Source organism: Microcaecilia unicolor, chromosome 6 (assembly GCF_901765095.1).
Source record: "Microcaecilia unicolor chromosome 6, aMicUni1.1, whole genome shotgun sequence".
NCBI lineage: Eukaryota > Metazoa > Chordata > Amphibia > Gymnophiona > Siphonopidae > Microcaecilia > Microcaecilia unicolor.
This window is the reverse complement of record NC_044036.1, coordinates 243,953,835-243,979,715: the sequence shown is the minus strand read 5'-3', so window position 1 is coordinate 243,979,715 and position 25,881 is coordinate 243,953,835. Positions and strand designations below refer to the sequence as shown.

Below are 25,881 nucleotides of genomic sequence, written 5' to 3'. Positions count from 1 at the left end.
TTAATTGCGCAATTAATTGTGCGATTAATCATGATTGCAAATTGTGATCAAAATGCAGCCCTAAAATAAAAGAATAAAAAGTAATAGAAAGACAAGAAATACAAAATACAAATTTTAAAAAAATTACAAATTAAAGAATCTAAAACAGCATGCAGAATAGCCATAAACAGCCTTACAATTTTCACAGCCTACTTCAGAAATGCAGCCCTAGTTTCTTTTCATTGCCCTTTAAACTGAGGGAGGAATGTCTCTTCCTGCAGTACTCTTTGGCCAACCTTTGCTAGATAATATTGAAGTACTAGCTGAGCACTCTGCTGAGCCAGCAATTTATTGTGTGTCATTCCATCGTTTATGAAATCATTTTGGGATAGTGATTCACTTTTTGTTTTCATTGTAAAAGTACATAATGTCCCTCTTCCCTGAACTATAAGCTATATTCAGAGAGATATTCTCTCTCAAAGGAAAAAAGAGAAAAGGGAGATACAATGCAGACATCCAGATATCTAGTGTGCTTCAATGTGATATCAGAAGGCAGCATTTTCCACAGAATGAAAAGCTAAAGAGCAAGGAGTCATCAGATCCTGATGAAGGGAAGGAAGTTCTAAAGGCATGTGAGAAATAGGTGATGGACATCTGTAACAGTTTTGCAGAAGAGATGATAAGGCCTCTTAGTAAGAGAGAAGACCTGGAACAGCACAGTAAGCAGCCACAAGTGGGCAGACTAGGTGAACCCGGTCGAGTCTTTTGTATTTTTGTGTCAGATGGGCCTATTATAAACATGCTTAGCCAGGGCAATTGGGGAGCACTGAAGCATGGACAAAAAATAGTCACCTGGACATTGATTAGAGCTAGAATACTTTAATTTATTGGGTATTTGATATACTGTCTTAAAAACAAAAAATTAAAGCAGTTACAAATGTAAAAAATAATAAAAATAGGATAGGAACTACATAATGCAACAGGACAGTTAGAGAGAAAAAGAAAGCATAGAATAGCAAAAGCAGAGAGAGAGGAGAGAGAGGAGGGAAAAGAAGATCATAGTGCTAGGTGTTGATCCAACCAGCTTCTTCAGTTTCTAGGGAAGGCCAAGGCATAAAGGTGTGTTTTTAAGGCAGACTAAATTTCATGTAGGACTGCTCAGTGAGAAGATTGATGGGAGGGAATTCCAAGTGAGGGCACAATGTAGGAAAAGGCAGACTGACGAGTGGATTCCGAGCAGGAACAGTAGAACAGGGGTTGGGATAGGTGATGTGCAGAAACAGAATTCTGAGTGCAGGATGGTTTATAAGGGGTAATTAGGATAGATAGGGTGGGATACCAGAATAGAGAACCCTGTGTACCTGAGTGAGGATTTATGTTGAATATAGAAAGGATAGGGAGCCAGTGATATTGCAGACTGTCTTTCTCCTGGCGCCGATTCAAAATGGCTGCTGAGAGTTCAAGCGGCGGCCTCGCAAGACTTCGCAGAAGTCTTGCAAGGTTACCTGCTTGAACTCTCAGCAGCCATTTTGAATCGTCGCCTGGAGAAACACAGTCTGCTCTTCCTGCCCCAAAGAGGTCACAACCACCCAGGGCACCACACTAAGGTAAAGGAGGGGTGGGGAGGGGTAGTGAATGGAGTCATGTGGGTTGAGGGAGGCTGGAAAATTGGGGAGGGGATCTTCATGGGGGGAGAGAGCGAATCTGGCTTCTTTGGAGGGTCAAAGTGCACAGGGGTGGGGTGTGACAGGGGGCGGGTGGGGGGTGTGACAGGGGGTGGGCAGGGGTGTGACGGGTGTGGCATTTGTCCTTTTCTTTTTTTTTTTAGAGCAAATATGGTAACCTTAATTTACCTCTGATCTCTTCTTCTCTCCCAGTTGTTGCAAATAATACTCCATCTTTTCTGTCTCTCCTCCACCTCTTTTGTTAGGGCTTTTCTGCTCATTTGCAGTCTGTAAGTGATCCATTCTGAACACTTTGAAATACCTTGGTCTTTGAAAGCCATAGCTTTCTGTGCTTTCATTTTAGGAGAGCCTTCGTGAAGGATGGAAGAATCTAGAAGAAGGATTAATCCACAAGGCACTGAGTAACCCCGAACAGTCTGGCCACAAACAGTCTTTGCTTCCCTTGTTGTCTCAGGCTTTTGGCCTAGCAAGCCCTGCTGAGTCAGGTGATCTCTATGACCCTCAGGCCTTTGTGAAGGAACTAGAGGTAAGATGAATTGATGGAACATCTTTGAGTTTCTGGCACACAACTGTGATATTCAGGGTAATACTCCAACCTCACCAGGGTGGATTTATATGGAAGAGATCCTCAGGTTAGCTTGCTGCTAAATTGTGTGCAAATCTGGTCACCAAATCTCAAAAATGATGTAGTGGAACTAGAAGAGGTACAAAGAAGGGCAGCCAAAATGATTAAGGGCATGGGACTCCTGTCATGTGAGCAAAGGCTTAAGAGGTTAGGACTCTTCAGCTCAGAGAAGAGATGGCTGAGGGGGATATGATAGAAGTCTACAAAATCCTGAGTAGAGTAGAATGTGTAAACATGAATCAGTTGTTACTCTTTCAAAAAGTACAAAGACTAGGGAACACACCATGAAGTTATATAGTAATATTTAAAAACAAATAGGATAATTGTTTTTGCTCAGTGCATAATTAAGCTCTGGAAGTTGTTGCCAGAGGATTGTCACGACTGTGGTCATGACCCCTCTTTGACTCGCTTTAGTTCCCGATGGTCACCTTCTAAGCTGGCTCCTGTCTGCATTGTTGTTTCTTTCCTGTGTGTTTCAAGCCTCACCTTGGTGTTCAGTGTGTTCCTGCCTCTGTCCTGTAGGGTTTCCACTTCCTGTGTGTTTCAAACCTCACTTTGGTGTTCGGTGTGTTTCCTGCCTCTGTCCTGTAGGGTTTACACTTCATGTGTGTTTCAAGCCTCACTTTGGGTTCAGTGTGTTTCCTGCCTCTGTCCTGTTTATAAGGAAGTGGTGGATTTTCATTCGGGGCCTTTGCAATGCCAAGGTCTCCAGGTTAGTCCGTGTGCAGTGAAGCACTTCTGCCTTGTTCATAGTCTGTGTGCCTGTGGGCACTTCTGTCTTGCTTTCTTGTTGCTTTGTTTATTGTGGGCACTTCTGTCTTGATTCCTGTTGCCTTGTTCATAGTCTGTGTGCCTGTGGGCACTTCTGTCTTGATTTCTTGTTTAGGGTGCCTATGTGCACTTCTGCGTCTGTTCTTCTCTGTTTGTTTGTGTGTGGGTCAGCTTTGTGTCCTGCCTAGTTTGCCTTGCTTGCTCTAGTCCCCTCTACCTTAGCTTCAGCTCCAGTTCTGTTTGAGAATCCTGAATCCTGCTTGAGCATCCTGAATCCTGTTCTAGCCAGTCCTGTTTGAGAATCCTGAATCCTGCTTGAGTATCCTGAATCCTGTTCCAGCCAAGCCTGTTTGAGAATCCTGAATCCTCCTTGAGTATCCTGAATCCTGTTCCAGCCAAGCCTGTTTGAGAATCCTGAATCCTGCTTGAGTATCCTGAATCCTGTTCCAGCCAAGCCTGTTTGAGAATCCTGAATCCTGCTTGAGTATCCTGGTTGGGGGGTTTTGCCTCCTGCTGCCGCTCGACGACAGTAGGCCAAGGGCTCACGTTGTTCCAGAGTCCGTGACTGTTCATTTAAAGCCTGGGACCATGACAAGGATGTGGTAAAAGCTGTTAATCTAACCATGGACAGATTCCTGAAAGTGAAGTTCATAAAATCATTATTAAAGTAAACCTGGGGAAAGCCACTACTTATTCCTAGGGTTGGTAGCATGGAATCTTGCTACTTCTTGGGATCCTACAGGTACTTGTGACCTGGATTGGCCACTGTGGAAGCAATCTACTGGGCTAAAAGGATGTTTGGTGTGACCTGGTATGGCAATTCTTATGTTCATATGTTCTAATTGGTGCTGACACTCATTCTAAGAAAAGTGGCGGGATATTACAAGCCTTTCTCACCTCATTGAAGGCAGTCACCTCTTTTCCTGATGCCCTTATGCCTTTTACAGTCGTGGCCTGAAATGGAATAAGTGAGAAGGACAGAGCCTTTTCCCCAAAGGTTTATGCCCTCTTGCTTTGCTTCCCCTAAGGAGAACTGCAAATGAACTCATACAGTCAGAGATAGGTTAATTCCTTTTAAAAGTACTTAAGTGAAAAAGTAAAAGTACTGGCTTCAAAGTAGTGAAGTACTAGTAGAAAGGCTTTTACAAAATTTTACTCAAGTAAAAGTAATAAAGTACAGCCTCTTAAAATGGCTTTTTTTACTACTAAGTAAAAGTATTCTAATAAGTTGGATCACAGAATCTAGTATGTTTACAAGCTAACTTATAGGGAGTCACATAAGGTCCTTCCTAGAAATAAAAAATAAAAACACCTTGAGTATATCAGTGGGCAGAAAAAACATTAATACACCTATTGGAAAACAAACTGGATTGGTACAGATGAGTGCTACACAGACACTTGATGCTGACAGAATATCCAGCCTTTTTCACACATGAACAGAGGTAGTCCCTCATGAAGTTAGAATAAGTAACCACAAACTAAAAATAGAAATATGTTGACAAAAATTAAACTGAATCCCTAAGAAGCCATACTCTGAATATAGTAGAAAACCAAAGAAACAGAAACAAAATATAAAGGGGCCAATATTCAGACAGTGGGAGGGAGCCTGGATAACTCCTGTGGTTGGCAGTCAGCTCGGATAGTTAATGCCAGACCTTTTCCTGTGACCAGCATTGAATATCCAGTTTATTTTTAGCCGGTTAACTGCCTAAGTCAATATTCCAAGACAGTCAGTGTTAATCTGGTCGTGAGCCCTTGAGCCCAGGCCGCGCCTAGTATAGGGTTTTGGCCAAGGCCTAGGGTAAACCAAACAGGCACTACGCACCACCCCAGCCACCAAGCCCCGCACACGCACAACAACCACCAAGCACCACCAGAAAATGGGAGATAGAGCATTCAGGTGGGCTTCATGGCCTATCAGGAACCCACTCACACAGAGTCCAAGCGTGTGGGCCTGACGGCCGAACAGGAACCGAGTCGTACACAGGGAAAGGAGAAATAACAGCGAGGGGTCTCTAAAGGGACAGGAACACCAGCAACACACACAGCACTAGCGAAGAATGCAAGGGAAAAGGGACTGACAGACGTACCTATAGGAAACACAAAGCTGTGCCACAAGCAGTCAAGGATAAAGGAAGCCACACAAGAGAACACTCTAGGCTGTACCATACGGCACACAAGGGAAAGCCACCTAAGAATACACAATGCTAACCTCACAACAAACAGGGATAAAGGGAACTGCTATATAGGAATACACAAGGCTGTGCCACACAGCACTCAAAGGTAAAGGGAATCCACACACAAGAATGCACAAGGCTGACTTCACAACATACAGGGATAAAGGGAACTGCTATATAGGAATACACAAGGCTGTGCCACACAGTACTCAAAGGGAAAGGTAAAGGTAAGCAAACAGAGAACATTGCCTTAACACACACAGAGCATATAAGGAGCAGCGCTCACCAGAAACAGGAAAAAAACACAGCAAAGAAGGAATAAAAGCAGGCTACAGGAAAAGACAGCTTCAAAACACAACCTGCCAGAAGCAGGGCTTACACTGCAGACAAAGAGTTAACACGGAGGAAAGGGAAACTTAAACAAACCAACAAACTGGAATGATACAAGGGACAAGCCTACCACAAACAATACAACACCAGCCAAGCAGAGAATAGACCCAGGTGCAATGTAGTGAGGCAATCAAACACGCTGGGAACACCCAGCACTCACACAGAATCTACAAGCTACGAGGAGAGAAAGCAAATCTCCAACGTAAACACAGTGTACACTAGCACAGACAGAGAGAGAGAGAGGAAAGCTGGCTTCAGTTGACAGCACTCAAACACTAAAGCAAGAGAGGTAAGGAGAAGTAGGCTTAAGTAGATCAGGCTTCTGACGTCTGCTGCTTCAGCCGTCAGCTCAGCCCCTGACAAGTCAGTCAGGACCGAGTGCCAAGTATTCCCCTGCCTGTCTAGCAGAATCATAAGTCAGTTAAATTTAAAGTGGCTAAAAATATACCAGCTATTTAAGCGGCTCGAGATGGCCGTTTACAATAGCTGGATATAACTGAATATTCAGGGAAAGCCAGTTATATCATGCGATATAGCTGGTTATCTCCTAGGTGCTAACCAGGAATATTCAGTGGGGGATAATGGGCTGTCCCCCACTGAATATCGCTGGATAGCCGGTTAAGTGCCATTTAACCGACCAGGTGCTAACCGACCTGTCCGGTTAATTGGATTTGAATATTGGGGAGAAAGAGAGCATATGTAAATTTCAAAAGCTTACATATTCAATTGCTACATTAAACATTAACAAATAACACAAAAGCAGAAAATAAAGTGATGCGTTTTTATTGGACTACATACTTCGTAACATAGTAGATGACGGCAGAAAAAGACCTGCACGGTCCATCCAGTCTGCCCAACAAGATAACTCATATGTGCCACTTTTTGTGTATACCTTACCTTGATTTGTACCTGTCTTTTTCAGGGCACAGACCGTATAAGTCTGCCCAGCACTATCCCCGCCCCCTAACCACCAGCCCTGCCTCCCACCACCGGCTCAGGCACAGACCGTATAAGTCTGCCCAGCACTGTCCCCGCCCCCCCAACCACCAACCCCGCCTCCCACCACCGGCTCTGGCACAGACCGTAGAAGTCTGCCCAGCACTATCCCTGCCTCCCACTACTGGCTCTTGCCACTCAATCTCGGCTAAGCTCCTGAGGATCCATTTCTTCTGAACAGGATTCCTTTATGTTTATCTCACCCATGTTTGAAATCCGTTACCATCTCCACCACCTCCCGCGGGAGGGCATTCCAAGCATCCACTACTCTCTCTGTGAAAAAATACTTCCTGACGTTTTTCTTGAGTCTGCCCCCCTTCAATATCATTTCATGTCCTCTCGTTCTACTGCCTTCGCATCTGCGGAAAAGGTTCATTTGCGGATTAATACCTTTCAAATATTTGAACGTCTGTATCATATCACCCCTGTTTCTCCTTTCCTCCAGAGTATACATGTTCAGGTCAGCAAGTCTCTCCTCATACGTCTTGTAACGCAAATCCCATACCATTCTCGTAGCTTTTCTTTGCACTGCTTCCATTCTTTTTACATTCTTAGCAAGATACGGCCTCCAAAACTGAACACAATACTCCAGGTGGGGCCTCACCAACGTCTTATACAGGGGTATTAATACCTCTTTTCTTCTGCTGGTCACACCTCTCTCTATACAGCCTAGCAACCTTCTAGCTATGGCCACCGCTTTGTCACACTGTTTTATCGCCTTCAGGTCTTCAGATACTATCACCCCAAGGTCCCTCTCCTCGTCTGTACCTATCAGACTCTCCCCGCCTAACACATAAGTCTCCCTTGGATTTCTACTCCCTAAGTGCATCACTTTGCATTTCTTTGCTTTGAATTTTAATTGCTAAACGTTAGACCATTCTAGCTTTCACAGATCTTTTTTCATGTTTTCCACTCCCTCCAGGGTGTCCACTCTGTTACAGATCTGAGGCCCAGATGCACTAAACTTTAATGACCCTTTAATGAAGAATTTTTGAACCTGGCATGCATTAAAGGCCATTTTCCGATGACGGTAGCAGGAAACGAAAACGGAATGCAGATGAGCAAATTGTGTAGAAACCCTATTGAAACGAGATGCACTAAAGTTTTCCGCCTGCCCTAATGCTGGAAAACTGCTGGAAAGCTAACGACAGGTCTGTACCTGTCATTAGGGCTGTCTGACTAAAATCTTCTATGTAAGAACCACCCAAAAAAAAGCGAGGGGGGCGAAAACGCGCGTCAGGGGTGTCCTTTATTGACGGCCGAGGTTGCTGCTTCTCCCCGCTCCCCCTGCTTCAATCTAAAACTGAAAAAAAAAGGATCAGGAGGGGGCAAAGAAGCTCATCAGGAGCATCCTATATGGATGGCTTTGCCCCCCCCCCCCCCCGCCCGAGATTGCCGCTGCTCCCCGCTTCACCCTGTATGAAAAAGAACTCAAAATAAGAATCAATCCTTTTGCAGCGCCGGGCCCCCCTCCCTTCCTGTCTCTCTCTTCTCCTTCTCCCACCACTGCTCTGCCTCCCGCCATCCTCCGGCCCGTGCCCCGCCCCCTGAGGTCGTCGCCGCCGCTCCCCCCCCCCACGGTCCCCCCTCCTTCTTACCAGCCCGCGCAGCGCCTCTCACCTCTGTGTGAAGGCGCTGCACGGGCAGAAAGAACAGCTGATGCCTCCAGTCTTTGCGTCTCTCCTTTCCTCCTGGGCCCGAAGACTGGAGGCATCAGCTGTTCTTTCTGCCTGTGCAGCGCCTTCACACAGAGGTGAGAGGCGCTGCGCGGGCCGGTAAGAAGGAGGGGGGACCGGTGGTGGGGGGAGCGGCGACGACCTCAGGGGGCGGGGCACGGGGCGGAGGGTGGCAGGAGGCGGAGCAGTGGTGGGAGAAGGAGAAGAGAGAGACAGGAAGGGAGGGGGGCCCGGCGCTGCAAAAGGTTTGATTTTTATTTGAGTTCTTTTTCATACAGGGAGAAGCGGGGAACAGCGGCCAACCTCAGACTGTGGGGGGGGGGGGGGCAAGGCCGTCCATACAGGACGCTCCTGATGAGCTCCTTTGCCCCCTCCCGATCCTTTTTTGATGTTTGTTAGGATTTTATATTGTATGCAGGGGAAAGCAGGGAGCCACGTGTTTGTGTTGTTTTTGTTTTGACGTTTGTGGCATGTGCAGAGCAGCCAGCATAACGCTTGGCTGCTCTGTACATGCTTTAGGGGCCGATTACTGATGGGGATTACACCAATTTAACGTATCTTTAATGCATTGTACTTTACAATACCGTACCGAACATTAAAGACTTGTTTTTTTGGTGCATTCTTCGTTTTTAAAAATTCGTTAAGGACTTTTACGTTTTACATTTTTTTACGAAAGGTTGATGCATCTGGGCCTTAGTATCATCTGCAAATAGGCAAACTTTACCTTCTAACCCTTCGGCAATGTCACTCACAAATATATTGAATAGAATCGGCCCCAGCACCGATCCCTGAGGCACTCCACTACCCACCTTTCCCTCCTCCGAGCGAACTCCATTTATCACCACCCTCTGGCGTCTGCCCGTTAACCAGTTCCTAATCCAGTTCACCACTTCGGGTCCTATCTTCAACCTGTCTAGTTTATTCAAGAGCCTCCTGTGGGGAACCGTGTCAAAAGCTTTGCTGAAATCTAAGTAGATTACATCCATAGCATGTCCTTGATTTAAATCTCCGGTCACCCAGTCAAAGAATTCAATGAGATTCGTTTGGCATGATTTCCCGTTGGTGAAACCATGTTGTCTCGGATCTTGCAACTTATTTGCTTCTAGGAAATTCACTACCCTTTCCTTCAGCATCGCTTCCATTACTTTTCCAATAATCAAAGTAAGGCTTACCGGCCTGTAGTTTCCGGCTTCTTCCCTATCACCACTTTTGTGAAGAGGGACCACATCCGCCGTTCTCCAATCCCACGGAACCCCTTCCGTCTCCAAGGATTTATTAAAGAATCTTTAAGAGGACCCCGCCAGAACCTCTCTGAGCTCCTTCAATATCCTGGGGTGGATCCCGTCTGGTCCCACTGCTTTGTCCACCTTTAGATTTTTAAGTTGTTCATACACACTCTCTTCCGTGAATGGTGCTATATCCACTCCATTCTCACATGTACTTTTGCCAGTCCATCGCGGTCCTTCTCCAGGATTTTCTTCTGTGAAAACAGAACAAAAGTATCTATTTAGCAAATTTGCTTTTTCTTCATCATTATCTACATAGCGGTTCGCAGCATCTTTCAGCCTCACAATTCCCTTTTTAGTCTTTCTCCTTTCACTAATATACCTGAAGACATTTTTGTCACCCCTCCTTACATTTCTAGCCATTTGTTCTTCCGCATGTGCTTTCGCCAGACGTATCTCTCTCTTGGCTTCTTTCAGTTTCATCTGGTATTCCTCCCCGTGTTTCTCTTCTTGAGTTTTTCTGTATTTGCGTTTTAAATTTTTGACTAGCTTTTGGTGGTTAAAACTTCCTTCTTTAAGTCACGACAAACATGCTATTACAGCAGTATACTGTCCCAACCTGAAGAAGTAGGGTTTGCTCTCAGAATGTTAGTAAAACTTGTATGTAGTCCAATATAAAGGTGTCACCTTATTATTATTATTTTTTTGTATTTTTTTATTTATATTTATTAACTGTTAAAGTGGACTAACACATCTATCGCATCTTAAAAATAATTATTTTTTCTACTTTTGCTGTCTGGCCATTTAATTTTTTCTAATTGTGTTGGTTCAAGTCTTTGGTTACTACTTTCCTATCTTCTTTTAACTGTCCAAGGGTCTCCTGTCAATGTGTCATTTTTTTTCCATTCTTATTCACCTCTTCCACTATAACAAACTCCAACACTGATCTGTTTCAGTTGGGTGCTTGAGTCCCCATACTCAACTGACTGTGTCCAGGGATAGGTAATTTCTATTGTGTTAGGCATCCCCAATCATTTTGAAAAGTTGACTCCAATGCACCAGCCCATAGCCTGTGTCTTCCCCACTTTATCTAGTATCGCTCCATCTCTCTCTCTCTGTCACTCTCTCTCTCTCCCTTCCCTCCCATCCAGCCTTGCCTTGTTTCTCTCTCCCTTTCCAGCTATCCAGTCTTGCCAAATTTCTTTCTCCTCCAGCCAATAGCCTCTGTCCCCCCCCCCCTTATCCAGTATCACCCCATCTCTCCCTGTCAGTCTCTCCATGTCATCCACTGCAGCCCTGCAGCATAATCTCACTCCCTCCCGTGCACCTCTGCTGGACCCACACTAATAAACTACCATGCGAGACACGCAGGGCCCAGCTCTCTGCAGTGCTGCTAGTGTTTCCTGTGCCATTCCTGGAGGTTTACATCAGAGGAGGCGGGCCTGGTGCAGGAAGCGCTAGTAGTGCTGCACAGAGCCAGGTCTCACTCTCCTATGGTAGTTTATTAGCACGAGTCTGGCAGAGGCGCAACAGGAGGGAGACAGCAAACTGTGCTGCAGAGCCATGGTGGATGGGAGGGGAAAGAGAGCAGGGCCTTATTTGCAGTGAAGGTGCAGTTCAGGATGGAGAGGCATCTGAGCTTGACAACAGCAAAGTAATAGCCAATCAACAGCTGTTCTGGGCAAGTGAAGAGGGCGGGGACTAGGATTTCCAGTTGATATCAGACCCTGGCTTGCATCTGATTGAGGCCAAACCTCAGCTGTTTTTGGGACCAGAAGTTCAGGCCCAATCAGCTGCAAGCCGTGTCTGACATTGTTTGGAAAGCCTGTAGAGGGAGAGAAACAGAGGGATGGAAAATACTTTTTTTTAAACTACTTTCCAAATTTGTACTTTGTTACTAAGTACAAAAGTACAGCTTAAATGTAATTTGTTACAAGTAAAAAGTATTGCAAAAAAAAAAAAAAAAAAGGTAACTCATTACAAGTAAAAGTACTGCCTATTGTTCTTAAGTACTGTAACAAAATACAAGTTTTTCATTGCTACCCATCTCTGCTTACAGTTAATCCCCTGTTTAGCTGCCACACCATTTTTGTTTATTCATAGCATCTGCTAGGCACTTTTAGATCTGAAAATGAACAAAAACTCTCCTAGGGCCCATCTGCCAAATCCACTTCCTGTTTAGGTCCCTGAAAGCCCAGCAGGTTCTTGCCTTGAGAACTTGGCACACAGAAGGGGCTGATGATCAGAAGCAAACGCAGGCGCTAGAGTCTGTTAGCGCCATGCTAGCACCTGCGTTTGCTACCATCCCATGATCAGAGCCCCCGAGCGTATGAAACTGCGCTTGCGGGCTCTGAACGCAACTAGCATGCAAATGCATGCAAAACAGGGCTCTTAGTGCAAGTAGCAGGCAAATGCATGCTAAACCTGTTCATCCCCAATGATCAGCGACCAGTGTACCAAAGAATGGCTCGCTGGCCGCGGCAAACCCTACGCCAGCTTGGAGGTGGCATTAGGGTTTGTAGACCATTGGGGAGGAATGGTGAGCCCTGTCCAGCATGCATTTGCATGCTAGCTGGCCCCCATTCCCCCCAATGCAGCAGCCCTGGCAGGAACCCCGACCTGCCCCCCCCCCCACCAGCAACAGGGGGCTGGAGGTCCAGCGGACCTCCGGTCCCCCCGACCCCCCCGAGACAGGTTCAGGGGGGCTGGAGATCCAGTGAATCTCCAACCCCCTCCCCCCCAGCATCCCACTGATGTCCCTGGTGGCCCAGTGGGCCATGGGTAAATCCCCCCCCCCCACCTGGTGGTCTAGCAGCACTTCCCCACCCCCCTACCTGCAGTTAGATGAGGGAGGTGGCCTCCCTCCTCTTCCATCGGCGCCGCCTGGAAAATGGCGGCACCCAGCCCTGCCAGTGCATCCTGGGATGCACTGGGTGGGACTTCACATCATAGGGCATCCCAGAGATGCTGTGGGTTATGATGCTAGTCTTTGTTCTGGAAACCTTGATACACAGCAGCCCGAAGAATGAAAGTGATATCAACAAGGAGCAATTTTCAATCATTCAGGTGATTTTTAACACCATACTTTTTGGTCTGTGTTGCTTCTGTTTTGAAAATTAGCAACTGCAAACCCTAGATATCAAAATCTCCACAAACTCCACACCTACTGTTTGTGGCAGAGGAAGTCATATATGAAAATCAAGTGCAAGTGAGTTGTTTGTAACCTGGGCAAAAGCCTTTGAAAATTGCCCTCATATTGACCATCTGTTCATTCTGTGAATACGAGAGCTCAGAAGCAGTTGACTATAAAACAGAGAAGCCTGAGAAAGAAATGAGCAGAGGCAAACCGGTGAAGAAACCCCAAGACATGTTTGTAATAGTGGAACTTGGTTGGGGAAGGTCTGAAGGACAGCAAAAGGTGGTGAAGTGTAGCTCCCCCGCGGTCCACTTCAGTTACTAAATATTCTACATTTCTAAACCTCTGGGGCTCAGTGTACAATGTATTAATTGATTGATTGTATTCAGTCACTCACTTACTCATTTTGTGTCTGTTGTATGTCACAGATGAGGTGTGCACTAGAATTCAAATTTGCAAGATCCTTCTGCTGTTGCAGTGTGAATACTTCTATTGTGGCCCCTGGAATTGGACTGAGAACCACCATCTCATTTTACCTAGGCCTCCTGAGCTGGAATTCAGATATCTAACAGACTTCATTGTAATACCAGAAGGGAGTATTTTTTGTAGAATGAAAAGCTTAAGGGCAAGAATTCATCAGTTCATGCCAAATGGAAGAAAGTTGAAACAGATATTCTTTAATAACTTAATACAGTATATGGATTACCTAATGCATCCTGCAATTTACAGAGCACCACCTGTGTGCACAGCATCTTTAGTGAGGGGGGAATTAAAACAAATAAGATACCTAAATTACAGAGACCATAAATATAGGAAGGGATTTGCCACACTTGGTACCAAATGGTAACACAACCTAACCTCTTCATCTTCCCAAAATGAAGGTATGAGATGAATACAAGGACGAGTGGAGGAGTAGCTTAATGGTTAGTGCAGTGGGCTTTGATCCTGGCAACCTGGGTTTGATTCCCACTGCAGCTCCTTGTGACCTTGGGCATGTTACTCCATTGCCTCAGGTACAAAAACCTAGATTGTGAGCTCCCTAGGAACACACTGCATACATCTAGTAGCACTATAGAAATGATTTGTAGTAGTAGTAAGTTTTATTAGTGAATGGAAGGATCAATGTTGGGACCCTATATCAGATTGATCTCATCCCAACTGTTGACTAGAAAGAGGTTGCGATGCTACAGTGTGGTGTTGGGACTATGAACCAAACACTGGATCTGAGCTATGAGCCAAGGATGAGCTGTTCTCAGCTTTCTACAGCTGAGACTGAGAACATTTACAGTATGGGGTCTAAAGCTCCACCATCTTGGCTAGTGCCACAACAGATTAAACTTCCTGCTTAATAAAAAGCTACTTTGGAAAACTTTTCAGTTGAGGTTAAATAAAGAAGCAATCAAGGGAATGGCTTGTGGAAGTTTCACTGTCCATTTGTTATGGCCTTCCCTTTCGTCATCAATTAGATGCTTTGGAAGAGACATCCAGGTGATTGTCAGAGGCCTAAGGAGGAGATACTGCTTTTTTAGTTTGAGTTTGGATTGTTATATTGTTTTGATTCTTCCATACATTAGCTGGTCGATATTCAAAATGATTTAACCAGCCAGAAACAGCCACTGACTGGTTAAATATCTTGTTCAGGGCTATCCACAAATTTGGTTATTGCTGCTGAAAATTAGCGGTTAATGCCTAAGTGAAACCGGCTATTTTGGGGGTGTTCCTGGGGTGGAGTCAACAGTTGGCTAGTTAAGTGCCGATATTCAGTACTTAACCAACCAGGGTAACTGCATAAATGGGACCACATAAAACACAGTCCTATCTTTATGTGGCAACCCATGACAGGTTAAGTTCTGAATATTGACTTAACCAGCTATGTGTTAGCCAGTGCCACATAAACCAGATATTCCATTCTGAAGCCCAGACATGGCCCAGCATTAAATATCTGGGAATAATGCCAGCGGTGTTCATCAAAACGCTCACCGCTGGCAGCTGAATATTTACCCTTCAGGTGTCTCTTCCTAGTTGTTCCAAATTTTTGTGAGTAGAAGTCACAGCTGCTTTACCATCTGGGAAATAGCAAAAAATAGAAGAGGGTTAGAGGATACAGTTTGCGGAATGGTTTATTTACTGTATCAGAGCATTTGTATGTTACCCTGCTTTGTATTCATTTGTGTATGTACATCTGCTGCACCCTTCTCCTAACCCTTACTAATGGGATGTGGAATCTCTTGCAGGGAATCCTGTTCACCCCTGACGTACTGGAAAGTCTGACCTGTGATAGTAAAGAGAAGGAGCTAAGAAGGATCCTTATGATCAACGAAAGCCAGAGCACCCAGCTTTCAGCCTATCGGGCAATTGTTTGCAATGAGAGTACTGATGTCAAGCAACACTTCAAGGAGCTGGCTGCAGAACTTAAGGAGCAGGTGGACATCCAGAAAACCATTAGCAGGGTACGTGCAGTGCAGACTAGATAAATGTTTCTGATCAGGTGAAGCTTTCATGCTCTTCCTTAGAGTGCAGCTCCTGTTCCAGGCTGAGGACAGAGAAAGAAGCCTAGTTACTCTTCTCTAAAATGTGTGTTGTAAGAAAAAACACCCAATATTTAGTTGCAAACTATGGTGTGCCTTGTTCACAACTGTGTGATGCTAGGCTATGGTGTCAGACAGAGGGGTGGGGGACTGGGCTACCCTATGATTCAAGGACAGTGCTCAGGCCCTCATGATCAAAAGCCCCGCGCTGTTCCAAACAGCGCCCTAAAAATAGCGCCTGGACAGCGCAGGGCTTTTCTGCATCGATGATCAAAGATAATGCATGCTAATCTAAGCAGCGCTATTATCTTTGATTATCATGTTGAAGTGCGGGAGAATTGCGCCCGAGCATACGCTCAGCACAATCCTCCCGCACTTGTTTGACAGGTCTGGGCTGTCAAAAGCCCAAATCTGTCAAACAGCCTGGCCCGAGGCCCGAACAACGAGGCCTCCCCCAAACCCCCAGAAAACGTCGTGGCCGCTGCCGCCGGCCAAACCCTCTCCCACCCTCCCACCCAGCGACGGGGGGGGGGGCTGGAGGTTCGGTGGGTCTCCAGCCCCCCAAACCCCCAGTAATCGCTGGTCCATCGACGGGGGGGGGGGGGGGGTGCTGGAGGTCTGGTGGACCTCCAGCCCACCCCAAATCCTCCCCCCAGCGTTGTATTTAAATTCCCTGGTGGTCCGTGGTGTGGTGACACCCCCCTGGCCCCATCCCGGCCCCCTCCCGGCCCCCCTACCTTTCTGTTGGAGGAGGGACGCAGCCTGCCTGCCTCCCTTCTCTTCCTGTCAGTCGAAGCCCAAAATGGCGGCGCCCAGCACCGCCCCCTGCATCCTGGGATGCACTGGGTGGGGCTACATACCATGTAAGGGAGCGATTCTCTTACATGGTCTGTAGTCCCGCCCAGTGCATCCCAGGATGCAGTGGGCGGTGCTGGGCGCCGCCATTTTGGGCTTCAACTGACCGGAAGAGGAGAGAGGCAGGCAGGCTGCGTCCCTCCTCCAACACAAGGTAGGGGGGCCGGGAGGGTGCCGGGACGGGGCCGGGGGGGTGTCACCACACCACGGACCACCAGGGAATTTAAGGAGAACGCTGGGGGGAGGATTTGGGGTGGGCTGGACAGGGCTCACCATTCCTCCCCAATGATCCGCAAAATCTAACGCCAGCTCGGAGCTGGCGTTGATTTTGCTGCAGCCAGCGACCCAATCTTTGGCGCGCTGGTCGCTGATCATTGGGGATGAATGCGTTAAGCGCCAATTAGCATGCATTTGCAAGCTAATTGCGCTAGAAGCCCTGTTTAGCATGCATTTGCATGCTACTTGCGCTGAGAGCCCTCGAGTGCGCTGTTTCAGGCGCTCGAGGGCTCTGATCATGGGTCGGCTGCAAACTCTGGCGCTAGTATGGCGTTAACAGCCTCTAGCGCCAGAGTTTGCTTTTGATTATGAGGGCCTCAGTGTGCTGCCACGGGAGATGGTGTTCAATTCCAAATCCTGACTTCAGGGGATTGCGATGTTCACTGATTTGAAGTTAATGTGTTGCTCAACATCGCCACCTGATGGCCAAACTCAAGATGCACACAAACAGGGTTCTGTGTTCCTGGAACTAAACAAGAGGGGAGGTCTAAAAATGAGAAAAAAGTCTCTGATAGTTGAGCTAGAAGACTGAGAAAACAGGGGGAAAGTGCCAAGCCCCTGCCCCCTACATAGCCCACAACAGAAAGAATAGGAATATTCATAGCCTTGAAGGCAATGTCAAGAGCATAAAACTGGACAATTTCTTTTATGGTGGGACATGTGCTTTTTTGTATTTTTTATATGTTCTGTTTTTTCTTACAGTAGGTTAAATAGCTTGCTAATTACAGTTGGGTGAATGAAATTTGGGCTATAGAAGAATCTTACTGAACTGCAGTGGGTGAAATCTGTTCTTGGGGGTATTTTATAAGGAGACACCAGTTTCAGGTGCAAAGAACACATATAAATTGCAGCATTTTGATCATTTACGTGCGTAATTGGCCTCTCTTAAAATACCAGCCAGCATACCATTGGTAGCATGGTGCGTACTACATGTAGTCAGAGTTTGGACAGATTGTGCATGATGCAAATATGTTCATTGATTATAGAAATATTGTCATTTATGTGTGTATTTGGAAAATGTAGGCATGGTCATTTACACCAGCGGTAGGGCTAGTGTAAATGATCACACCTTAAATAAAGGCTCATTTTCAGCCACTTATACTAGTATTGTGTAAAGAAAAGCAGGCACCTACTTTTCTTCACAAAATAGGCTTTAAAAGACATGTTTTGGCTGCCTTAATCTAGGTGTCTGGGCCAACATTACTAAACTAAAAAGAGTAGCATTTGGATTTTATTCTGCATAGGCACTGAAGACCTGGTTTTAGACCTTTGCTCATCCATACCAAGGCGGCATAGAAGCGGAAGAGTGGGCTAGTGATTAGAGCAGTGTACTGAGAACCAGGAATATCACAGTTCAAATCCACCGCTTCCTCTGGGCAATCCACTTTATTTCCAGTTGCCTCAGTACTTATGATCATTGTGTAGAACTGTGCACATCCACTAGCACTATAAAATAAATATTGTTACAGAAGTTCTGTTCTGTGTTATACAATGGATCTGTTTAATGGGTAACAGAAATTTAGTTTGGGCACTGCCCTCTATGTTGGTTGAACTCAGAGTCCATTCCAGGGAAAGACAGGAATCCAGTCCTTTCTCATCTTTGAGGGGTTGGATTCCGAGTCCATTCCAGGTGCGCAGAGGAATCCAGACTCTGAGAGCAATAATTAGACTGTGGAACTTACAAAGTATCCACAGGACTGCGAGCTCATTTTCAAAGGGAAACTCCCCACAGAGTCCAGGTATTTCAAAATGAAACCTCCATGTGTTTTTTCCCTACACCTATGCCACCCAATTCCACTGTACCTTAAATTGTGTGCGGTATCATTGTGCATACAGATTTCTAACTGTGTTCTCAGAACACAATAGTCAAATCTCAATTTTACCCAGGTAGCATAAAATCTTCCAATTATGGAGTGGAGGAGTAGCCTAGTGGTTAGTGCAGCAGGCTTTGATCCTGGGGAACTGGGTTCAATTCCCACTGCAGCTCCTTGTGACTCTGGGCAAGTCACTTAACCCTCCATTGTCCTAGGTACACATAAGTACCTGTATATAATGTAAACCACTTTGAATGTAGTTGGAAAAACCACAGAAAGGCAGTATATTAAGTTCCATCCCCTTTCCCTTTCTATTTCAGCCAAGGTAGTTTTTGAGCTGGCACAGGTTGCAGGGGCATTTGGGAAGTCCTTGTTAACACTGATTGTATCACAGCCTTCATAGAGAATTATTACACTTTTTATCTCCACAGGATAAATACATCACTGAATGGCTGAAGTTTGTAAGACTCAATAATTAGACAAATATTCTAAACTTAATACATTGTATGGACTACCTAATGCATTGTGCAATTTACTAACAGGAGTGCGCTTTAGACTGAATAACTGGATAATACACTGACCCCTCCTGAATTGGCATGGTTACAAGCCTGTGCTTTGATTGGTTGGCTGAGGGAGTTGACTGTTTGATGAAAACTCTAAAGTCCAGAGAAATTAGGAAACCTGCTTTTTAATACTGTATCCTGAAGCGCTGTCTGCATGCAGCCCAGCAGCAATTCTTGATATCCCTCCTTCTTGGGCCATGGTGGGGAGGGGGAGGGATAACATATGCCCATGCCTGTGCATGCTACAGACCTCACTCATATGCTAGTGGCTGTCATATTTCCATGATGAGTTGCAGAAGCTCAGTGGATGAGAGGAGCCCAGAAAGGGGGGATTGACTCCAGCTAGTTCTTATGAGGTTCACCTGGTATAATACATTCTGCCAGATGCAATCAGCTCTGTTGAGTCAGCAGAAAAGCAGCGTATGAAGATGCTGAATCCAGAGTCCTGTTTATTCTGTTTGATGAATCAGCAGGTTTAGTGTACTTCTTTTTGATAATCTAAGAAATGACTAATCTAAAAATATCACTGCATTAAAGCCACAGTCATGCCCTATCCAAAATAGAAATGATGGTGAATATCTAGGATATCTAGTTTAAGGGTAGCTAAATTCAGTTTACCTTCAGCTAAAATGTAAGAAATTAGTGAAATAGTTCTCATCTGCATAAGGTTATGCAAGCTGATGTTCCTTTACATTTTGGTCTACAGATTTGTTATTTTATTTTGAAGGTGTAAATCAATTGTAAAATGGTTATTGGTGTCTGGCTGAATCTTTCAGGAGCAAGTAGGTGAAAGCAGCCAGAGAGCTGTTAACACAGCAAAGCAAGGAGTCTTGCCTGGAGCTCTTGCTTCCAAACTTAAATCCACAAATCCTCACTTGGAAAACCTAACTAAGGCAAGACTGGGATCCTTGCAGTAGTTCTGGACATCTTAAACCAAGTCTGCTTTCTTTCTTGGGATGGAAAGGCAGGAATGGGAGTGATTCTGGTATAATCTCATTGCTGTCAATGGCCATTTGTTTGGAATGTGTTCATCCAGTCCTGATTTTACCCTGCTCAATGCATGGACTTGTAGTTCTGATTTTGTTTAGAAAAAAGCAAGACTAGAGATTTAGGCATGTGATGGGTAAAATCACGTCTGTATCAGCCTTTCGGCAGGACTGGATTTAAGCATAGGTAATGTAAGCAACTGCTTCCACCACCACATTTTGATGAGTACTAGAGCATCCTACAGTTTATCCTTCAGAGTGATGCTGGCCCTGCAATTTGGAAAATTAAATACAGTGCAGGGCCTGCCTGTCTGTGTGTTCTTAACAGGCTCTGCAGCACCCCCACTTCTTGCCCAAGTTTCCAGGGTAAAAGAAAACGTGTGTGGAAGGAGGTTGGGTGCTATAGGTGTCAGTGTGCCAGGGATGGCAGGACATGCACTGTATTTAATTTTCCAGATTGCTCAAGAAAAATGTCAGGAAGTATTTTTTCATGGAGAGAGTGATGGATACTTGGAGTGCCCTTCCGCGGGAGGTGGTGGAGATGAAAACAGTAACGGAATTCAAAAATGCGTGGGATAAACATAAAGGAATCACGTTCAGAAGGAATGGATCCTCAGAAGCTTAGCGGAGATAGGGTGGCAGCACCGTGGTTGGGAGGCGAGGCTAGTACTGGGCAGACTTCTACGGTCTGTGACCTGAAAATGGTAAATACAAATCAAGGTCAGGTATACATATAAAGTAGCGCTTATGAGTTTATCTTGTTGGGCAGACTGGATGGACCGTACAGGTCTTTTTCTGCCGTCACTACTATGTTTTGTTACTATATGGCTGGCACCACTCTTCAGGACAAACTATGCAGAGATTAGGAGGTAGAGGGTATCACTTGGAGAAGAGATGATCTGGGTTTGGGTGACTGGGGAAAAGAGGGGAGCCCTGAGATTAAACTTGGCCCTCTTTGCCCTGGAAAAATAACACCAGCTGACAACCTTAAGGAAAATTTCCATATATGGAGCTGCACTGCTGACCCTGTATATGACCATGAATTGCCAGTTGTTGCTTTGCAGGAATTCAGGTCCATATATGGAACTACGGTGCTATCAGTGCAGGAATTCATTGGCATTGGAAGCCTTAGTTTCACAATCACAGTACCCCTTGTGTATAATTATAGATCATACTCAGACTAGGTAAATTTTGGCCCAATTTCGAGTCAGATACCATACTTAAAATTTTTGTAGATTTACCAGGCAAATGTTGGAAAATATTTCCTAGTAAATCTGGGGAAATTCCCAGTACCTTCAATGAAATTTGTTGTAGATTTTGCAATTCTTATGAATATGCATCAAATATGCAAACTAGTCCATAACTGAGGCACATTCACTGATTTATGGCAATTAAAAAAACAGTTTATGGCAAAGGAAAAAACAGTTTCCCTTACGTCTATAAACTTGTGCTCAAATTTAAGCTTAGTGTGCAAATTTACGCACACAATTTATAGAATAAGATCAGTTGCACGCACAGCTTAATTTAATCTGCTAATAGGAGTTAAGTTAATTATTGTTTTTAATCTGTTAATTGATGCTGATTGGCACCAAATAGCAGTTGCATGCACTACTGCTCTTAGTCACTCTTCTAGAAGTTGTGCACAAAATTCTATTGGTCACAACTTCTAAGGAGGGGCATGGATGTGGAAGGGGCATGCCTAGGACTTAAGTGTGCAGGTTATAGAATGCTAGGAGTTACAGTCAAAACTGCCACTAGTTAGGTGCAAGCACCTACACCAGGCACTCACACATGGCATAAGTGCTCATGCCTAAAGTTAGGCCCGAAACTGCAAACTTAGGCCCAGATTCACAAAACAAGTCAGCAATGTGCTTTTTATACTGATTGTAGCCGGTTAAACAAGCACGGAGTTCAGCGAGACATACACAAAGGGGTTCTGTGGACTCTTTTCCTGTCACGGTAGGTGCTAACCATAATTGTATGCAAAGTTATTTTAATGAGCTAATTAGTATTCAAATGTGCATTCTGAGTGATGCACAGCCGTTTTCCTAACAATGCACAGAAAGGACCGCCTACCTTTAGGCTGAAATTTTACGGGTGGTCATGAGCTGTTGGTACTGCTGTTTCTTTCCCATTACCGCTGAAATAGCAGCTGCCTGGATGGCTGAGGAGAGCTGTGGCATCTCTAGAGCTCGCCGCCTCCCCCCCCCCCCCACTCGCCAAGCATGCAGGTACAGCCCTTCACTCTGTCCTTCACCTCACTGTCCCTTACTTCCCTCCCTGCCTGCTTGCAGAGTTGATACCGGCTCCCTGGCTGTACTGCTGCTGAGGGTCAAATCAGATCACGCTGGTTTGGCTGCAGGAAAGTGATTGCTGCAGAGGAGATAGCTGGCAGCGATAAAAAAATAAGATTGAAAACAAAAAAGCTTCACACTGCTTTCATACACGCAGCTTGTATGCATGTATGAAAGACACCTGTAGCAAGTACAGAGCAGCCACACATTGATTGGCTGTTCTGCACATGCTTGGGTGACCGATTGGCTTCCCCCGAGCTGCTCCTGTTTCTTTTGAGCATCCTTTGCTATTTCCAACTCAGTAATTTTTACCAAGGTGGAAATAGCGATCAGTGCTTTACTGGGACTTTGGTGCTAGAATTCGTGTTTTGCACAAATCATCCTGGCGCCTAAATTGTGGCACTCTTTCTTGAATCAACCCCTTTAGCAAATCTCTGAACATTTGTGCAACCCTTTTTTTTTAAGTTTATATATTTGACAATAAATATAAATATGGAAAAGGAGTAGTTTTTATCAGATTCTCTTTCTTGCTCATTACTTCTGCTGGTAATTAGTAAGTGTTATATATATATAGTGTTTCACTTTCAAAAATCTGCACTGACCCTTCTTGTCAGTTCTGCTTCCATTTGAGCATTTTCACCTGTTGATGCTTGCTTTTTGCTGGACTTGCAGCTCCGGCTGGATGAAGTAAATGGCACAGCTGCCCAACACCGGCTTCATGCTCTCCTGGAAGACCTCATTGAGGTGGAGAAGGTCCTCAAAGATGTGGACATCCTCTCAGCTCTGGCCAAGCTACTGCCAAAGGGTGCCTGTGCCAGCAAAACCCCACCACCCACATCGAACAGCACTGTCTGGAGTGGGAATTTCACCAGCAATTCCACAGTAGAGGAGGGAGATGGGGAGGAGCAGATTGGAGAAAATCCTCAGAGTCAGTTCTCTGCCTTTGTTCAGCTCTGGGCAGGGCTGCAGCCCATCTTGTGTGGGAACAACCGGTAGGAAAAATACAGAATGTGGCCAGTCTTTCAAATCAGTATTGATAATGATGTCAGATGCATTCTGTTGTGAGCTATGAATACACCACATCTAGAGAGGGCCTGAACCAGGTTGATACTTAGATGAGAAATCACTGTAGATGTTGTAGGTAGTAATGTTGAAGTTTTGTCTTCCCAGTAAACCAATGGTAAACAAATGCCCCCTTACAGATTTTGAACTCCTCCCCATTATCCCCTTAGAGACCAGAAATTCTACCTCCCTCCCCAGTCCCCGAGAACCAGCCTGTTTTTGTGGACATCACGGGACCATTTTCAAAGAGCTGCTCAGTACCAAGCTATGTGGCTAAAAGATGGCAGCTATTTCTTTTTAAATTGTAGGTTTATCCCTGCAATCTTTGTGCAAAAGGACAGGTCAACTTAGCTGACCAGTGCTGAAATTTTGGGGCTGGCTGGCTAGGTTCCTCCCCTGATCCAATTCTATATTCTAGAGTGACCCACTTTTTGAGTGGCTAAACTTATCTGTGGAGGGAAAATGTTTATCCTGATGTATTTATCCATCTAATGACTTAATTCATCAGGTAATTCTATTTGAAATTTGTCCTGCACAGACCCAAAAATATATATCAGAATCAAAGTGGTTAATTCTGTTGGCTTACCTGTTTTAAAATTCTGAAATCTATGGCTTGTATGAATTGCTGATTTATGCCATTTCATGCCAATTTCAAGTTTATTAAGACTTTCTATCCTGCCTCCCGGGTCTCCATCGAGGCAACTTACATTCTAATAAAAGAAGGGAGAAATCCTAAGTAACTTGAGACAGATAGTAAGGGGACAGGGGTAGAAGTACAATATAGATAGGAAAGAGGGGAAGGGGCACACTAGTGTCTTCCAGAGTCCAAATGTTTGTCAAACATTTAGGCATAAGCGTGAAAGTCTGTCAGCAGAAGGCATCAGCGAAAAGGAATGTCTTCAGATCAGTTTTGAACTGGTCAAGAGATGTCTGCATACAGAGGTGCTGAGGTAGTAAATTCCATAGCTGGGGCCCCTGTACAGAGAATAAGGAGTCTCTAATATGTTCATGTGTAATGTCTTTATAGGTCTTTGTTTGCTTTTTATCTATATTTTCCATCAGATATTAATAGAACATATTGTAAGGTCTATTAACAGCAATTAGAGTGCATTTCTTAAAGAATCTTGTATTGTGGCTTAATTTTTTACAAAGGACTAGATTCTATAAATGGCACCTAAAAAATCGGTGCTGAAAAAAGTAGCACTTAGCACTATTCTATAAACTGTGCTTAAAGTTAGGCGCAGTTTATAGAATAGCACTTAGCGCCAGGAACCATGACTACATTTATGTGTGACCATTTGCACCAATGAAAACCTGGTGTAAATCCCCACACATAAATTAGGCACAGATCCCCCTAATTCTCTAACAATGCACATAAATTGCAGGAATGCCACTGACCCACCCGTGCTCCTCCCTTGGCTGTGTCCCCTTTTTGGATCCACACACACCAGTTTATGCGCACCTCTTTATAGAACACACCTAAAAAGATGCACATGTAAATTTTAATTATAGCCAATTAGTGCTGATAATTGTTTGTTATTGCCCAGTTATTGGCGCTGATTGGCTTGTTATTCAATTCATTTGCACAAATTGGGCATGCACCCAAATTTATGCATGCAGCTCAAAGCACTATGTAAAATCCAGGAAAAATTGTGTAAGTGTGTGGCATAAAAATTATTGGGGATCAGCCAAAAGGTGACCTCAAAAGAATGAGTTATGTAGTGAACACATCCTCTTTTTCATGTGATCCGCCATGGAGTGATCTAAGGTCCAGAGAAATAAATTTATTGTACAGCTTTTCTCATAATTTTGGTATGATTTTGGATAGCTGCTTTGTGTCTTGGCTGATTTTGTTATTTGAAAAACCTGTGATAACAGATTTGATATAAGAACAGTATGTGTGATTTGTCAGTGTCTCCCCCTGATGTAGCCTATTTAGGCAAAATGTGGCCACATACTTGTTTTTGTGGACCACTTGGTGCTATTCCTTTACTTCCATTGTTGGATTCATAGCACCAGTTCTTTGTTGGGTTGTGATCTAAAGTCCTGTAGATCCACTTCTGTTTAATTGGAGTAGGCAGCAGTGGTTGCTTGGCATGAGTATCCAAAGAATATTGATTCTAGTACAGACACTTTCAATGACTGTAGTGCTGGATTTCCTCCTTGCTTTAGGTCCAGCTCCTAGTTTGTGATCTGACAATCTGTTTTTCTGTAGGACCATCGAGCCTGAGGCACTGAAACAAGGGAACATGAGCTCATTGGGGTTCACCAACAAGGAGCAACGAAACCTGGGTCTTCTTGTACATCTTATGACCACCAACCCTAAGATCCTGTACTCCCCAGTGGGAACAGAGGTGGACAAAGTCATTCTGAAGGTGAGTGGGTTGAGTGTGGGCTGGTTGAATGCTTTTGTGGCATTATCCTGCAATGAGCAGTGAGAAATTTGAGAACTTTCTCTCTTTCCTGATACTCTCCAATGATAAAGTGGTGCGTACAGTATATGATGAGAGAAATTTGCTGGTTGTAATGTGCATACTGCATGGAGAATTCCCTAAAATAATACTGCAGTAAGAGGAGTTCTTTTATTTTTGTTTTTGGTCTGGTATATACTACTTCCTCCATTTTCCTCCAGTTTATTTGGACCCAAGAGCTGTTGTCATGAGCCTTTGGTCACAATTACAAGGGGGAGGGGATGAGTTTTCTGTCTTTTAATAAGCCCTCCTACTGTTCCTAAACTGGACATTGTAGCAATGATTTGGATGCTAGGAGCTATGCACCAAGGCTCCTTAAGGAATTCTGTATCATGGGCTTTAAATGCAGCTGCACAGTGTTAGAAAGGATA

At 44.8% G+C, this 25,881-nt stretch overlaps 1 protein-coding gene across 1 annotated transcript in view; it reads left to right on the top strand.

The window, feature by feature from the left end:
- ABCA2 (ATP binding cassette subfamily A member 2) overlaps positions 1 to 25,881 on the top strand; it is a 689,232-nt gene that overhangs the window by 310,994 nt on the left and 352,357 nt on the right. Inside the window, exons 12-15 of the mRNA XM_030206813.1 lie at positions 2,008 to 2,190; positions 14,896 to 15,111; positions 22,650 to 22,969; positions 25,255 to 25,414. Of these exons, the coding sequence (XP_030062673.1) occupies positions 2,008 to 2,190; positions 14,896 to 15,111; positions 22,650 to 22,969; positions 25,255 to 25,414 (879 nt within the window). The remainder of the gene's footprint in view (positions 1 to 2,007; positions 2,191 to 14,895; positions 15,112 to 22,649; positions 22,970 to 25,254; positions 25,415 to 25,881) is intronic.